The sequence below is a fragment of the Diabrotica virgifera genome, chromosome 1 (assembly GCF_917563875.1).
Source record: "Diabrotica virgifera virgifera chromosome 1, PGI_DIABVI_V3a".
Lineage (NCBI taxonomy): Eukaryota > Metazoa > Arthropoda > Insecta > Coleoptera > Chrysomelidae > Diabrotica > Diabrotica virgifera.
This window is the reverse complement of record NC_065443.1, coordinates 298,908,733-298,927,250: the sequence shown is the minus strand read 5'-3', so window position 1 is coordinate 298,927,250 and position 18,518 is coordinate 298,908,733. Positions and strand designations below refer to the sequence as shown.

Here is an 18,518-nt window from a genome sequence, read left to right as displayed (position 1 = left end):
GTTGCCAGATTTGTAACAAGCTTGTCTGCTATCCGTAGACATATTATTTATACGTAGAAAAAGTTCTTTCAACATCTACAGATATGATTGGCGCGTAGGTATTTAAATTTAGACAAATGTACCGATACTACCGAAAAGTATTTTACAACAATATAATAAATTTTGGGCTTTCTGCAGACAAAATATTAGTTTATTACATGGACAGGTATACCGATGGGCTTTTCCGTTTATCTCCTAAGCCTAAGGGATTAAAATTCTTATGGTTTATTGAATTATTAGGGTTTATAGCTCTGTATACTTATATAATTTTGCTTAAGACAGGAAGTAATACATGAAATTTAACTATAGTTTATCATAAGAAGTAAAATAAACAAAGATAAGCAACGTATCTTTAAAATACCTAAGCATTTTTACTAAAAATCCTAATAATAAGCAAAAAAAGCAATAAAGTGTATGTAAGTGTTTTATGAACAAAAATTATTCATAGCATAGATAATTTTAACTACCACATCTAAAAAATAGGTTACAGTGGTTATCCCTTAATGATATGAGAGGGGAGGGAAGGGATCTGGAAATGGGGACGGTTAACTGATCTTTGCACCCCCTAACAAATCTCCCAGTTCCGACTCTTCTATCACGCAATTCCAAATCAAGTATGGCCTGATTGAAGCCCATGAAATCTTGTAGAGGAATATATTGTGAAGCATAATGATACAATATTTACATTTCTTTCATGCCCAAAGCTTTATTTTTTGCTGTGTAGCAATCTTTATTTCTGTTTGTTGATCAAAGCAACGGAAATATTATTTTAACATAAAGAAAAATGACAAAAATATTCCATTGAACTTTTGCACACTATCACTTTTCCGTATAGGTAGGTATACATTAGCATAAATGAATATGACAATTCATCCATTTCTTTAGTAATTGTATTCAAATGTGCTATACTATTTTGCGTCAAAAATAAAATATTTTATTTTATTCTTATTTTTATACTAGAGACATAATAGTTCTTTTTACTAAAATTAAATAAAGTAATCTTCTTCTCTAGGTGCCGCCTCCACTTCGAAGGTTGCCAATCATCAGGGCGATTTTTACTTTTGAGACCGCGGTTCTAAATAATTCGTTGTTACTACATCCAAACCATATCCAAACAATACATATTGAATGGTGCACACACTAAGAAGACCTGATACAGACATAGCGAGACAAGCCCTAGAATACACACCACATGGCAAGAGAAGACGAGAAGACCAGGTAGACCCGTAGAAACGTTGAAAAGAACTGTGGAGAAAGAAATTAATGCTGTTGGGAAAACCTGGGCAGAAATAAAGATTAGTGCAAAGGATAGGACAGAACGGAGGCAGACAGTTGACGCCCTATGCTCCGCATGGAGTGAAGAGGAATAAGTAAGTACATCCAAACTATTCCCTAAAGTTCTTTCCAAACCATTCAAACTAATGTTTACATTCGAGGATACCTTCCTTTCTTAACGAAATGCCCCTGATGAATATGCTCTAGGAGCGAAAGTATACTTGGGTAAGATTTAATAAAACTCAGTGCTCGATATCTGCCTTTTATTTCCGTAAGTTTAATATAATTGAGCATTCAACCACTTCCTATTTTACAAACACTACAAAATTACTAAACTAATAGAAAATATTAATCGCTGTCTAAAGCTGAAAATGCAGTGCTGCTCTTAGAACAATTCGGTTGTTCGTCCATTGTATTTATAAAGAATTTGAAATGCTGATAGAATACTTTCGTTTTTGGTAAATCTGATTTTTAAATTGCATATAAGTTGATCCGTATACTAAATAAAAACCGAAGTAATCCTAGTAAAAAGTAATAATACTAAAGAATATACACTCTCTATAGGTCTATATTCTTTGATAATACTTTCGTTCACTTTTCCAAAAATAATAATAAAATTGCTGCCTTGGTACAAAAGCTGAGGCAATTTTGGGAGTGATCTGGACCCCATGGACCCCTTCTTGGCTACGTGTCTGATTTTTACTCCTGATATTACAAACTTTGACTATAATACGATATTGAAAATATACAGGGTGTCCCGAAAAGATTGGTCATAAATTATACCATACATTCTGGGGTCAAAAATAGTTCGATTGAACCTAACTTACTTTAGTACAAATGTGCTCGTAAAAAAAGTTATAGCCCTTTGAAGTTTCAAAATGAAAATCGATTTTTTTCAATATATCGAAGACTATTAGAGATTTTTTATTGAACATGGACATGTATCATTCTCATGGCAGGAACATCTTAAAACAAAATTATAGTGAAATTTGTCCACCCCATAAAAAATTTATGGGGATTTTGTTCCCTTAAACCCCCCAAAACTTTTGTGTACGTTCCAATTAATTCATTATTGTGGTACCATTAGTTAAACACAACGTTTTTAAAACTTTTTTGCCTCCCAGTATTTTTTTAAAAAGCCAGTTTTTATCGAGATGCGGCTTCTTTTTCAATATATTTACATAAAAATTGTATGGGGGGTTTTTCCTTTAAACCCCCCAAATTTTTGTGTACGTTCCAATTAAACTATTTTTGTGGTACCATTAGTTAAACACAGTGTATTTTTAAATTTTGCCTCTTAGTCTTTTTTTCATAAGTCACCTTTTATCGAGATGTACTTCTTTTTCAAAATATACCTAAAAATGTAAATTATAAATAAGTTTTCAGATTATTAACAGGTCTCTATAATCGTACTTAACCATAATAATCGTACTTAACTATGTGGTGGATTCGACAAATATTCAAAATATCTCGATAAACTTTGGCTTATCGAAAAAGTACTAGGAGGCAAAAAAGTTTTAAAAACATTATGTTTAACTAATGGTGCCACAATAATATTTTAATTGGAACGTACACAAAAGTTTGGGGGGGTTTAAGGGATCAAAACCCCCGTAAAATTTTTATGAGGTGCACAAATTTTACTTTAATTTTTTTTAAGATGTTGCTGCCATAAAAATGCCACATGTCCATTTTCAATAAAAAATCTCTGAGAGTTTTCGATACCTATATGAAAAAAAATCGATTTTCATTTTGTAACTTCAAAAGGCTGTAACTTTTTTTGTGTGCACTATTGTATATAGATAAGTGAGGTTTAATCAACCTATTTTTGACCCCAGAATCTGTGGTATAATTTATGACCAATCTTTTCGGGACACCCTGTATAAGTAATCATTTTAATACAATTAAATAAATTTTTGCTACGTAACTCTTTAAGTAAATAATAACTACATATATAATTTATCGTTTTAATATAGAAAACATGGAGTTTGATTGATTTTTGACGACAATAAAATCCGTACAGATGACCTGATTTCAGTAGGTACATATCAGAAAAATGTTTGAAAACTTAACACAGAAACGTGTTACATTCATTAATACAATCTATAAATATGCCTGTATATTGGTCCATAACTTATACCTCTTTACAGGTGCCACACTTTATGAGATACAAATCCAGAACAACACAGTAAAGTACCACAGAACTAGTTCCACTGGCTTATGGTTTGTCAGAGTAATTCTTTTCGAAGTGGTGTTTTTGAGTGATATTATACCAAGAATGAGAAAAGTTCTGAGAGTAATCAGCAATCTCTTTGTTGTTTTTATGTTATGTACTTTATCGACACAAATAATGAGTATGTACAGGGTGTTTCTGTATTTGAGACATGGGAAGAGTTTTGTTAAGATACTTAATAGTGTTATAAAAATTTGGAAGAATCTCCAAGGCGATAACAACTTATTCCGAGGTAAAAACTTTGTTACGAATATATCAATTCTTCTTCTTTATCTACCATGTCTTTTCAGAACGTTGGTTACCATCATAGCTATCTTGATTTTATTCACTGCCACCCTATCCTTGCCAAAACTGGTAGCCTTGGTATGGTTCTCGTATCAACACCATACCAATCTCGCAAGTTATTCAACCATGAAGTTCTTCTTCGTCCTGGACTGCGTCTGCTTGCTACTTTCTCTTGCATAATATTTTGTAGCAACCTATTTTTGGTACCTCTCATTACATATCTGAAATACTCCAGCTTTGTCTTCTTGGTTGTTTTTATAATCTCAGTACTCTTGCTGAGATATTCTACATAATATTGTGGAGTTTAGAATTTTCTCCAGCCAAGAAACATTTAAAACATTTAAAATTCTAAAAGCTGATGAAATGTTTCTCGGTCGGTCTATAGTAAGAGTTAAGAAAGATTTATAGAGTCATACGAGCTGGTGCCATGAACTAACACATTTGGAGATAAATGCAAAACGAATGTTTATTGTACTTCATCCTTGCTACGAGAACTTCTTCGTTTATAATAATTTCTGCTGTTTGTGGTTCCAACGTCATTTGTTATTCTTCTTTCGCAATAACACTATAGAACCTTCAGTAGATCTACAGTGCATAATACACATAAACATAATTTGGCCTTTTCCCTTTACAATTGCCTCTTGAAGTGCGAAGATGTTGTTAGTCCGCTAGAACTTTTCCCATGCGTCGCGATTCATTTTTAAACAAATTAGGTAAGTCAAAACATCAAGTGAAATGTACGCCGATGTTTGTAGTATATAGTATACAGTATAGAAAATGTATATACACATCGACGTTCGTTTCACTTTATGTGTTGACTTACTTTGTTTGAAAATGAATCATGACCAACGAACTGTCAACACTGATGGAATGGCATGGCTCCGTCCCATCCAAACAGTGAAGCGAGATTGAAGCGCCTGCAACATACAAGAGAGAGGTCCTAGAGAGACAGAGAGTTTGTCAGGTAAAATTTCCTACAACTACAACTAAAGTTGCCAGATGTGATTTTATAAATCCCCCACTTAGAAACTGAAATTCCCTCAAATTGAAGATCAAATCCCCCAAATTGAAATTTTTGCCGCATCTTAATAAATTCGTAGTCAAATATAGAGAACAGTAAACAGAAATGATATCTACTATGTATCAGAAATATACTACTTATCAACAGAGGGCCCTGGAAATAATTCATAGGTCCTATCTTCTTCGATTATATGAGAGTATAATATACGCAGTTCTATGTGTACATTCGTAAATTTAATTTCAAATGACCCCTTAAAATCTTCCATAATTTTCACCCCAAAAAATCTCCCAACCATTTTTGCTTAGAGAAGTTCCCCTATACGCTTTCAAATTACTCCAAAATTGTGGGAAAATACCCCAATCTGGCAACCCTGACGTACCTGACTAGCACTGTCAATTTGTTTGTTTACGAAAGATGGCGATTATCTTCCCTCCTTTACCTGAATATTTCTATCTCATCCTGAAGTCATTAAATTCGATTCATGGCGATTCCATCAGTGTTGACAGTTCGTTGTTCATGACGCATGGGGAAAGTTATAGCGGACGAACAATATCAGCTTTTTTCTTCAAGCTCTTTGATTTCTTCTTGTTCTCTTGTGGTTAGTGCTTTTACGTTTTATGTATCGATTCGTATAATACTTTCATTTTCCTTTTTATCGTATTTGTCGTCGTCGTTGAATTCGTCCTGTTTCGAGGCATATCCCTGTCTCTATGAGCAAAATATTTATAGTCTCTCAGTAGGGTTATTACTAAAGTAGGGTGCTAACCTTAAGTACTAACTCTCAGTTTGTTAAACCATTTACTGAAAATTTTTCTGAAGGTAATACATGGTCGTATCTACAACAAATGCGAGGAATACCTGGATGACACACAGTTTGGTTTGCGTAACGGGTTTGGAACGAGAGAGGCACTGTTTGGAATTAACGTACTTGCTCAAAGATGTCGAGATATATCTGTAGACATATACTGTTATTTTATTGACTTCCAAAAGGCATTTGATCGGGTTAAGCACTCTATATTGACCGAAGCTCTAAAAGACATTTGGTTGGAGAGATGTTCGAGAGATGTTCAGTTTTACTAGATGGTGGAATCACAGGTTTTTAATATTAAAAGAGGAGTACGGCAGGGATGCCTCTTGTCACCCCTGCTTTTTAACGTTTAGAACGTTCAGAAAAATACTTTCTGAAAAACAAGAAGGAATACTTGTGAACAGTGAAGTCATCAATAATTTGCGATATGCGGACGATACAGTACCTACTCCTAGTTTCTAGTCAAGAAGATCTGCAAACACTACTTGATAGTGTCGTTGAGAGTTGTAGGAAGGCAGGTCTGGATCTGAACATACGGACAACCAAAATACTCGTAATAAGTAAACAACAGCATATAAAACCGTCTATAATATGTAAGTAATACCAAACTTGAGCAAGTTGATAAAATCGTTTACCTTGGACAGCAATTAAATTGTAACGCAGAAAGTCACGGTGAAATTAGATCTAGGATAGAGCAGGCTAAAGCCGCTTTTAGAAGGATGTCCAAGGTGTTATGTACAGAGACATGTTATGTAGGATCCGCCTACTTCGCTGCTACGTGTTCTCGGTCTTACTTTATGGTGTCAAGTCTGTGAATAAAATCGATCTAAATCGCCTGAGGCATTCGAAATGTGGTGCTATAGAAGAATTTTAAAAGTTTCCTGGGTGGAGAAGATTCGAAACTCCACAATACTAGAACGTCTCAGCAAGACTACTGAGATCAAAAAAAGCATCAAGCAGAGAAAGCTGGAGTATTTCGGACATGTAATGAGAGGTCCCAAATATAGGTTGCTACAAAATACATGCAAGGAAAAATAGCAGGCAAACGCAGTCCAGGACGAAGAAGAACCTCATGGTTGAAGAACTTGCGAGATTGGTATGGTGTTGATACAAGCATGCTATTTAGGGTGGCAGTGAATAAAATTAAGATAGCTATGATGGTAACCAACGTTCTGAAAGGACATGGTACATGAAGAAGAAGAAGTGCTAACCTTACTGAAGACTCCATTCTTATTCATCCGGACTTAAGACCGGTAACAGTAATTTTAAGCTACTCGGTAAAATATTTATTGTAAGTATTCATAGTGTATAATAAGAATTTTGTTTTAGGTATTTTTGTAAACCGCAAAATATACTGCATACAACTACTATTAATCTTCTTCGTGGTATCACTGCTAGCAACCGAGGATTTTATCAGAGGCCATCAACTCACAGACATGCTGTCCTACTCCTTAACAGAAATTTTAGTACTAATATCAATTTTGGAAAAAGTAAATGTTATATTGATGTTTAAGAAAGTATTTGGAGTACTCAGGCAAAGGATTAAAGGCTCCAAAATGGATTCAGTGGAAGATATTTACGATAAATATTACGCTTTACATAAACTTTTAGAGAAATATAGTAAACTGAACTCTGGATTCTTCTTTTATGTAATAGTCAACTGTTTCATTTGGTCTATGTACAATATTTACAAATTCATTATCCTGATTTTCTTTGAATTTACAAAATTTCCCACCAGAAATTTCTCTATGTCGATATTGCTGTCTTTTACATGGATCTTTCTACATTTTTTCCATTTGGCTATTCTAATATGGGCTTATAATAAAGTCAATGTGGAAAAGAAGAATTTTATATACGACTTGTCTTTAAAATTTTGTAGTCTGGGCGTTGAAACTAGAAGAAGGTACTCGGATTTAGTAAGTTTTATTTAAATTATATATAATGTATACCGTACACCATGTATTGTCTGTCTGTCCGTCCGTCCGTCTGCTCGTCCATCTGGAGCTGAAATTCGTAGCTCAAAAACAGTAGATACATACAATTTGGACTATACATACTTAGGTGATCAGGTTAATAACTGTTTACTCAATAACAAATCCAAATATCTTTGAACCTCATGGTCAACTTCTTTAGAATGAAAGTACAAAGAGACCTACAGAAAAAGAATCACGACAGAAGATTTAAATACACTGAGGTGCAAAAAAATCGATCCACTTAAAAATTTGGTCATTTTGATGTCTCGAATTTCCTAAACCTGTTGTCCGATTTAAGTGATTTTTTTACCATGTTATAACCTTATTCGTTAACAGTATCGCTGTAATAATATTGTTGCTAGACAGGTAAACTGTCATTATACACCGGGTGTACGAATCAAACTGTGTTTTTTTCTCAAAGTTCGCATCACCCTGTGGACTATTCTAGCATTTTTAAAATACTGAAATTAAAACCCAACTATAGCATCAGGTTTTCTTAACATTCTTTTTTTAGATTCATTCGCTTATATTGGATAATAAAAAAGTTAGGTACTTTAGCAACTGTCCATGTTCGTCATCAGTACAGGGTGTTTCCAAATAAATGCGACAAACTTTAAGGGGTAATTTTACGTGAGAAAATAATGAGTTTGCTTTATAGCAAACGCTTCGTTTCCGAGATACGGGATGTTCAATTTTTTTTACAAACTGACGATTTATTTATTGCTTTAAAACCAGTTGAGATATGCAAATAAAATTTGGTGGGTTTTAAGACGTAGTCATTGCACATTTTTTGACATACAATTTAGAATTTAATATTCACTATTGGCGCGCAAACGGGTATTATGACCGATAATATTACCCGTATGCCGCCAATGGTGAATATAAAATTCTTAATTGTATCCAAAAAAAAAAACTACGTGTTAAACCCACCAAATTTGATTTGCATATCTCAACTGGTTTTAAAGTAATAGATAAATCGTCAGTTTGTAAATAAAAATTAAACATCCCGTATCTCGGAAACGAAGGGTTTGCGGACATATGACTATAAAGCAAACTGTCATTATTTTCTCACGTAAAATTACCCCTTAAAGTTTGTCCCACTTATTCAGAAAAAACCCTGCACTGATGACGAACATGACCAGTTGTTAAAGTACCTAATTTTTTATTATCCAACATAAGCGAATGAATCTAAAAAGAGAATATTAAGAAAGCCTGAGGCTATAGTTGGGTTTTAATTTCAGTATTTTATAAATGCTCGAATAGTCCACACGGTGCGGTGATGGGAACTTTGAGAAAAGACACAGTTTGATTCGTACACCCGGTATACAATGACAGTTTACCTGTGTAGCAATAATATTATTACAGCGATATTGTTAATGAATAAGGCTATAACATGGTATAAAAATCACTTAAATCGGACAACAGGTTTAGGAAATTCGAGACATCAAAATGACCAAAATTTTAAGTGGATCGATTTTTTTGCACCAGAGTGTATATAGATCAACAAAGATTAAAAGACGAAATAAGAGCAGTGAACGATAAGTCTAGCAACTTTACGGAAGGCTACGAAGATATTAGAGAACTGGCCAAAATGTGCTGCCCACAAGGCAGAAGAAGAAGTAGCCTCACGTACTGGTGGAAAGATAATGTTGAGGTGATAAGTAAAGATATATTGAGTTAAGAAGGTAAGTCACCAGAGACAAAACGAAAAAAAAAAGTTGATGAATGAGGAAGAGCACCTAACAACTAACAGACAAGAGAGAACTAGAAAAAGAAATTAAAGACAAAACAAGACGCTGAACTGAACTAAGCAGAAACCTAGAGAATAGTGTTTGAGGATATTCATAAGATAGTTACTCAAAACTTAAAGACAATTCAATTCTAAAAATTGAAGAAAGGCGTAGAAAAGAACTAGCAGATGAATTATTTTCCAAACGAGAAATAATTTAGACTAGTAGCTACAAAAAGGAAAGCCAATGACTGAATTATCAATAGAAGAAATTATTTAAACCGGAGACACATTAAAAGTTGGAAAAACACCGGGTCCAGACATTGTATAATATATAACTGAAAATTGAAATATTATAGAAAAAAAGCTGAATGGATTAAAGCAATCATAAATGGTCTACTAAGAAGACAAACTATTCTCTGAAGAATGGAAACTGGCCAACCTTTACTCATTCCAAAACCTGGAAAGGAACTCAACGAATAAGGGGTTTTTGACCAATATGTCTACTAAGTACATTAGGCAAGATTCTAGAAATACTAATTAAAAATAGACTTGAAAAAGAAGTAACAGAAAAAGGGAGTTTCTGGAGGTGGACCCACGTCAAGGTGGGTTTAGGAAAGAGAAATCTGCAGTACACGCAGTGAGAAGAGGAATGGAAATAGCAGCCACATGTAGAAGTACGTGGTTGGTGGCTTTCTTTCTAGATATCAATAATTATTTTAATTTGCAAGCTATTAAACAATAATAAATTTATTACAAACTTGGAAGTATCTGCATACATTCAAAATTTAGTAAAGGAATACTTCAAGGCCATTACTAAAGGCCAATCTAACAGAGATATCGGTGGGTGTGCCACACGGCAAGATCCTCGGACCGCTGTTAAGTTGTGGCACATCTTAGATAACGAAATTGTAGAAGAAGATCTAGAAGGGTTACAAACCATGGAATACGCAGACGACTTAGTAGTTTTCGTAGAACACAATGATAATTTACTTCATGAACTCACCAAATACAGCAGCAGAAAGAGTTAAAGTTTGCTTAGAACATAAAGATACAAAATTAGCTTTACAAAAGATAGAAGCAATCATACTTAAAGGTCGGATAGACAGGGATCCGATATGGAAGGAAAAATAATATTTCCAGAAAAAACGAATATTCCTGTAAACGAATATTTAGTGAGCATGACAAATATGTCGCCAATAAGGATGATCAAAGAACTGGTACACTAGCAAGAATTATGCTTAACATATAGGGAGACATAGTGGAGAAAAATGACGAATCTTCATGGAAGTTATCCTCTCGATAAGTTTATATTGGAAAAACAAAGAACAGCATTTTAAGGGTTGTCTACATATACTGGACGGCCGCGACTGTAGCTCTACAAGTCATATAGAAAAGTAAGAAGAAGGAAAACAATAAAGGAAAAAGGATACAGGATGCTACGTACCCGATTGAACGGTCTGGTAGCAAGAAACTCCAAAAGGTGAAATACGTTCGAATGTATTCCATTTAATCTGAATCTAATTCACACCAGGTACGATTCACCTGGTAGGGTCTTTAGATTTCAACTCTCACACAAAAAAGATGAGATACAATATTATATCTTCATAATTGATCTACCATTCCTTGGAGGACCTCTCTACGAAACTACACTGGAAGGAACAAGGCCTTAGAATAAATAGACAACATCTCTACCATGTGGATTAAGCTGACGATATAATGTTTAAGCGTTGATTGATAAATATAGAGGGGTATCAGTATTTATCAATCAACGGTTTAAGTATATAAAAATAGATGTAAAACTGTTGATTGACATATTTATTGATATAAAACTGAAGTTCTGAAAGGAAATATATACCTTACAGACCAAAAAGCTAATAATATATTCACATTAGAGGTCAGAGATTAAGTGTGGATAGAGTGTCGAAGTAGCAGAAAAAGACAAGGGAAAGTATATGTCAAAGTTTGGATAGAATATATACAGAGTGAGTTTTATGTATGGAAACACTCAATTATCTCGAAAACGGCTTGCACGATTTTTATAGTTTTTGGTGGGTAGGGGTCTCCTAATGCGTTCGATATTATAGTGCTAATTATATTGTTGTCAGATCTTCTGTTTTTCTGCAAATCTAATGAACTTTCTTATTTCAAATGGAACACCCTATATATTTTTTGCGTTTTGAAGTCCCTAAGAAATAATGATTATTTTTCATGTTATATTCAATATACCTAAATGCCATAATTTCGGAGTTATTGCTACATTTATTTAAAAAAAAATCTTAAAAATTTAAACAAATTATAAAAATCAATTTTCTCGGCCCAGGTGGATATTATTTTAGGTTCTTTGGATCATTGGGAACAAAAAAGGTCTTTTGTAATTTTTCTCCAAAGTTAATCGTTTTCGAGTAATCAACAATTTAAAACTGAAAAAAATCGAATAATGACGATTTTTAAGGTTCTAACACACAAGTAAAAAATATAATTTTTGAAATTATAAAGTACCTCAATTCAAGCCCAACTCTTCTTCTGATAGCTTGCCATAAGATTTTTTGTCTCTTTTTATTCTAAAATATTGATTTTTAATTTTTAATGAAGTGCATATGAGAGGACGGGCGATCGGACTGCATTAACTTTTAAAATTACAATGTTTTAAAATGAAACAATCTTAAATTACTTATCGGTATCTGATAAAATAAGGCTTGAGGTTGAATTTGGGTACTTCGCAGTTTAAAAAATAAAATTGTTTATTTGTGTTCTTGAACCTTGAAAATCGTCATTATTCGATTTTTTTTCAGTTTTAAATTGTTTATAACTCGCAAACGATTAATTTTAGAGAAAAATTATTAAAGATCTTTTTTGTTCCCCATGATCCAAACAACCTAAAATAGTGTTTACCCGGGTCAAAAAATTGATTTTTATAATTTGTTTAATTTTTTTTTAATAAATGTAGCAATAACTCCGAAATTATGGTATTTAGGTATAGGGAATATAACATGAAAAAGTATCAGTATTTCTTAGGGACTTCAAAACACAAAAAATATACAGGGTGTTCCGTTTGAAATAAGAAAGTTCATTAGATTTCCAGAAAAACGGAAAATATGACAACAATGTAATTAGCACTATAATATCGGCCGCATTAGAAAAACCATAACTACCAAAATCTATGTAAGCCGTTTTTGAGATAATTGAGTGTTTCCATACATAAAACTCACTCTGTATATCTATAGATACATATTGCATGATCTATAACTTTTTTCCACTAAAGTGATCATATTGACCTTAATTTTTTTAGATTGTGTCTATTTCTACTGACTTGTTGATGTACACACATGAAAAAAATGCAGTGATATTCGATTTGGGCCCTCCTTTAATGTTAAGAGTAAGTACAGGTGAAAAGTTTAATACGATACATCTACCTAATAATTATATATTTTGTTTCAGATATTTGGAAGTTGTGTGACTTATATTTTAGTGTTGGTGAGTTTTGAATAAGTGTGGGGTATTAAAAAACGTGGCTGGGACAAAATAAAAGGCCTTATAGAAATTTGGAACATATATTTAAATAAAAACGTAAATATTCAGTGATATTTTCATCCTCGACTTAATTCTATATTAGTATAAAATATACATTTATAAATATTGTAAACTATTAAGGGTGACATCCTTATGTACTATAGGCACTTGTGTGTATTGATTTACTTCGTTAATACTCTAGATAACCATCATACACTTAAGGTTTTCCTGCTAGATATGTAACATTAACTTATTATATAGATATTAACGTTGAAAATAACAATAACTTTACCATCTTTCCAGTATTCAAATTAAAGAAAACTCTTATTTGAATACTGAATACAGAAAGAAGGAAAATTACAAAAGTAATAAATGTATTATTAAATAATAAAGTATTTCTTTTTGAAAACACCGTAATATTTTTAAATATTTGTAATTATGAAAACTTTTTGGAAAAGGCACATATTCAGACTAATGTTCTGGAAGCCACCCTTAGATTAAAATCTAAAAACAGTCTTAAAATACAATTGGGACGTTAAACATAGAAAACACTATAAACTAATACAAAACGCGCGTTATTATTGGCCCTCGGGATGTTGATCTTGTTGCTGCTGTTCGTTTTGGTTGTCCTGCTGTTGTTGTGCCTCTAATCTTTTCCTGATTTGGACACATTCTTGGCATTCGACTACTTCACCTGAAAGAACAAAGAAAAATATTAGATGATTTTCCAGAAGTATTACTATTATAAAAACAATATAAATATCTCGGATCTATAACGTCTAAAGAAGGCACTACCAAAAGAGACATCGAAAACAGAACGCAGCAGGGCAAAAAGCGGTAAACATTCTAAACTCTCTACTATGGTCTAAAGATATAAGACAAAAAAACGAAATTGACAATCTATCGTACCTTGGTAGAGCCTATTATGACTTATGGAGCAGAAGTTTGGCAGATCACGAAAAAAGATAGAAAAAGAATAGAAGTAGTAGAAATGGATTAGCTAAGAAAAGCGTGTGGTAAATCCAAAAAAGATCACATCAGGAATGAAGATATTAGAAGGAGGACAAATAGGGTATATTCCAGTAAAGATTGAATTGAAACGAGACAGCTAGCTAGTGTGGTATGGTCACGTGAAACGAATGAAGATAGATGGCCAAAGAAAGGTTTAAATTACATACCACAACAAAGAAGAAGGAGAAGGCCTTCAGTTGCCTGGGAAGAACATGTACGGCACATTATAAGAGATACGAGCCATCAAAGAAGACGAATGGATGGACAGAAAACGATGGCGATCGAAATGCGAGAAGCCGCAGAGGCTGTAGGAACCTCGCTTATGGATAGATCGATTACTATTTTAAAAAAAATGTTCCATATGGGCTTTACCATACCTAGAACCTTAATTGAACTTACTGGGTAATTCAAGTCAAATAATAAAGGAATTACATAAAGAAGAGATTAAAAAATAAAGAAAGCCGAGGAAGATTAAGGAGCGGACATTTCGTAGTGAGTACTGTATTGGTACTAGGTTCAAAGCAGTCTAGAATTAAGCAATATAAAAACGTAATTCAAGATATTTGTACAGTAAGGGAAAAAACTCCTTACTGTATAATATAATATGTATCAAAAGATGTATATAATTTTAAATAATTTCAGTTGTTACAAAAGATATTGTTTCTAAATATGCAAACAAAACGAAGGCTGATTAAGACAGTTTTGTTTGTATAACCTCGTAGACGATCACGTATAGTTTTACTTTTCAAAGTTCAAATTATAAGGAGATATAAATAGCCCACAGAGGGATTGAGATAGAATCATTGTAGTATTGTTATTACTCAGATCGTTACTATGCTAGTGAGCCGTCCTGCGAGAAGGGTGTCCTAAAGGACTACCCCACGAAACAACATCTTAGTAACCTTATGTTGATTCATGTTGTAAATCGTAAATAAAGTTATAAAGTTAGAGTCAGTGTTTCAACTCGATATTCAACCCCAGCAAGATTATCATGGCAATCTAACAACGTAACAATACCAACATAACATATTACAATCCTTTTCGGATGATAATAAAGTACCAAAATTAAATAAAAAACAAGTTTTAATCTGTTTGCTTGTGGCATGTTTAACTTAGACATTATTTTATATGTGAATACCACAATGATAATTGTAATAAACAAGACTTTGAATTAGCCATAGGCTCTTCAGGATCTCGATTATTAACAGATACACTAAGCACCAAAATTAACGCACCACCTTAAAAATGGGACATTTTTGATGTCTTGTATTTCCTAAACCTGTTGTCCGATTTTAGTGATTTTTTTAATAAGTTATAGCTTTATTCTTCAATAATATCGATGTAATAATATTGTTGCTAAAAAGGTAAGTGTCATTGTATACCGGGTGTAACAATGATAGTGTGTTTTTTCCTCAAAGTTTGGAACACCCTGTGGAATATTCTGGCGTATATAAAATATTGAAATTAAAACGCAACTGTTGCCTTATGCTTTCTTAACATTATGCTTTTTGATTCATTAGCTTATGTTGAATAATAAAAAAGTTAGTTATTTTAACAACTAGCCATGTTCTTCATCAATGCAGGGTGTTTCTAAATAAATGCGACAAACTTTAAGGGGTAATTCTACATAAAAAAATAACGACAATTTGCTTTATAAGCATATGTCCGCAAATGCTTCGTTTCCGAGATACGGGATGCTGAATTTTTTCTTACAAACTGACGATTTATTTATTGCTCTAAAACCGGATGAGATATGCAAATGAAATTTGGTAGGCTTTAAGAGGTAGTTATTGCACATTTTTTAGCATACAATTAAGAATTTTATATTCACCACTGGCGTGCATACGGGTCATATTACCCGGTCAAATAACCGTATGCACGCCAATGGTGAATATAAAATTCTTAATTGTATGCCAAAAAATGCGCAATAACTACCTCTTAAAACCTACCCATTTGCATATCGCAACCGGTTTTAGAGCAATAAATAAATCGTCAGTTTGTAAGAAAAAATTCAACATCCCGTATCTAGGAAACGAAGTATTTGCGGACATATGTTTATAAAGCAAACGGTCATTATTTTTTCATGCAGAATTACTACTTAAAGTTTGTCGCACTTATTTAGAAACACCCTGTCTTGATGAAGAACGTTGCTAGTTGTTAAAGTACCTAACTTCTTTATTATCCAACATAAGCTAATAAATCAAAAAGCATAATGTTAAGAAAGCATAAGGCTACAGTTGAGTTTTAATTTCAATATTTTATATGCGCCAGAATATTCCACAGGGTGTTCCAAACTTTGAGGAAAAAACAAACTATCATTTTTACACCCGGTATACACTGACACTTATCTGTGTAGCAACAATATTATTACATCGATATTCTTGAAGAACAAACCTATAACATATTAAAAAAATCACTAAAATCGGACAACAGGTTTAGGAAATACAAGAAATGAAAAATGTCCCATTTTTAAGGTGGTGCGTTAATTTTGGTGCGTTAATTTTGGTGCTTAGTGTACTTTCATGGAAGAATTTTACGGAAATATTGTGTACAAACATCGGAAAACCCACAGTGCCTATGATGGAGATATGCAGACGATGTGTTCTCCATATGGCCCCATGTGCCAGAAGAACTGAACATATTTATCTTTGATAGACATCTACAGACTATACAGAATAATCAGTCAAATTTTCCATGAAAAATGAGAAACAATTCTAATATTTATGACGAACCGACTACTTCGAGAATTCGAAAAATCGGGCCTATATGTAAATAGAGATAAACCCAATTATATATGAAATGAATTTAATCAAAACGAAACCGTAGATTTTCTTATTTTACCAAATATATAAACATGTATGTATAGCAGGAGAGAAAAATCAGTTACAACTAGAGGATGATATGGTCATGGAGCGAAGATCTTATTATATATACCTTGGAACGAGAATCCAACAAAGTGGAAGGACATAATTCGAAATAGAGGAAAGAAGTATGAAAGGAAAGAAAGTAATAGGAGCTTTGAACTCACTACTTTGGTCAAAAACCATATCAAAAGAAATGAAAACACAGCTATATAATAATAGAAGTTGCTCGCACTGGAAATGGACTTCTAGCGAAGATCAGCCTGTATCTCTACAGTCTCACACATAAGAATGAACGAATAAGAGATATTACTTAATATATATTAAGAAAATCAACTTTGTTGGTATGGCCATGTACAAAGAATGGAATGGCAATCCCGGAAAGAAGGAAAATGGGCAGGCCGAAAACTACCTGGATAAGTGGAATTCAGAAAGCAATGTCTAAGAGAGAGACGCGGCTGGAAAATAAGAACCGGAAGGCGCAGGACGCTTTAAACCGGTGTTATATATGTTACAGCTCAAGTTGATTCTCAGTTAGAGTTGACTGTTTCTAGTTCAAGTCAACTCCAACTAAAACGAGCAGTAAGAGTTGATTTGAAAAATTTAATTCAACTTTTACTAGTTGAAGTAGATTCTTCCTAACTCTTGTTAGTAAAAATAGATCGCGGGAAAAATAGAATCAACTCTTACTAGTTTGAGCTGACTATTCGTGGATCGATTCAGTAAATGTAGATTATACGAGTATAATCTCACATGCTTTTTTGATGAGTGTGCGTCTCTTTGTTTTGACCGTTTCAACTACTTATCACGATTTGAAAATATCGAGTAACATTTAATTTCTAGAATCGGTTGTTTGTGTGAATCAACTCTTACTAAATTGCATTGGGAAGAGTATACTTTTTCTAGTTGGAGTCTACTTTTACTAGTAAATGTTGAATAAAAATCTTCATTTTATATTTATAATCAACTTTTACTGAAACCAGCCGTTTGAGTTGACTCGAACTAGAAATAGTCAATTCCAACTGGATAATCAACTTGAACTGTAACATATATACTACCATTTATGGATATTTAATCAAAAAGAAGGATATCCGAGTGTGATATATTATAAGTAAAGACTACAGACAATCAATCCACACCAACAGATATTTAAATTATTATTAAAACCACTACACAAATATCAAAAAATGAATCATCATATCACTATATGATAGAGCCTAAAATACCTGCTACAATGTGAATGAATTTTAGCAAGAAAAAGAACCATAGCAACAAAGATTTTTAGCTTCAAAAGAATCGAGGAACAAAATAAAATATTAAAAAAGGTAAAAAATGACCAAAAGAAGTGATCTGAAGAGAATAACAATACCATTTGTACATGTATACCTTTGAACAGTCGTCAACTCGAAATGGGATCAAACAAACGAAATACATACAGAAATTGCATATCTCTCCCACTAAAAATAAGGCTGCTAAAATGCTGCTATATATTTTCAGTCTTGCTATATGACGCAGAGGCCTGGACAACGTACCGACGTATCCTCAAAATATCCTGGACGGCCCACACCACCAACGTAGAGAATGGAAAAACAAAAAGAAATCTCCTTCACAATATTAAGAAATGGAAACTCGAATACCTTGGTCATATTACGAGACATGATAAATATCCTAAACTGTCACTGATAATACAGGGTAAAATAGAAAACAATCGCGGGCCCAGAAAAAGAAGACACTCAAGAAATGGAGAAATGTGTGTATCAAACATATCAATAT

At 33.1% G+C, this 18,518-nt stretch overlaps 2 protein-coding genes across 5 annotated transcripts in view; one reads left to right on the top strand and one right to left on the bottom strand.

Annotated features, from left to right (window-relative positions):
- Positions 1–962: 962 nt before the first annotated feature.
- On the top strand, positions 963–13,443 carry LOC114329392 (uncharacterized). The gene is made up of 5 exons (XM_028278475.2): positions 963–1,409; positions 3,462–3,776; positions 6,988–7,574; positions 12,653–12,739; positions 12,802–13,443. The coding sequence occupies exons 2-5, from the start codon at positions 3,590–3,592 to the stop codon at positions 12,850–12,852; spliced, it is 912 nt and encodes a 303-aa protein (XP_028134276.2). The 5' UTR covers positions 963–1,409; positions 3,462–3,589; the 3' UTR covers positions 12,853–13,443.
- LOC114329393 (perilipin-2) overlaps positions 12,896–18,518 on the bottom strand; it is a 60,831-nt gene continuing 55,208 nt past the window's right edge. For all 4 annotated transcript variants that reach the window (XM_028278476.2, XM_028278479.2, XM_028278477.2 and 1 more), the window contains exon 5: positions 12,896–13,567. In XM_028278476.2, coding sequence (XP_028134277.1) covers positions 13,452–13,567 — 116 coding nt within the window. In that variant the 3' untranslated portion in view covers positions 12,896–13,451. The remainder of the gene's footprint in view (positions 13,568–18,518) is intronic.

Bases quoted from the DNA above. Each gene is read 5' to 3' on its own strand.
- LOC114329392 (XM_028278475.2), top strand. From the start codon at position 3,590: ATGAGAAAAGTTCTGAGAGTAATCAGCAATCTCTTTGTTGTTTTTATG. The intron at 3,777-6,987 runs GTAAAAACTTTG...ATTTTGTTTTAG, and splicing joins CGATAACAACTTATTCCGAG to GTATTTTTGTAAACCGCAAA. The intron at 7,575-12,652 runs GTAAGTTTTATT...TAATTTTTTTAG, and splicing joins GAAGAAGGTACTCGGATTTA to ATTGTGTCTATTTCTACTGA.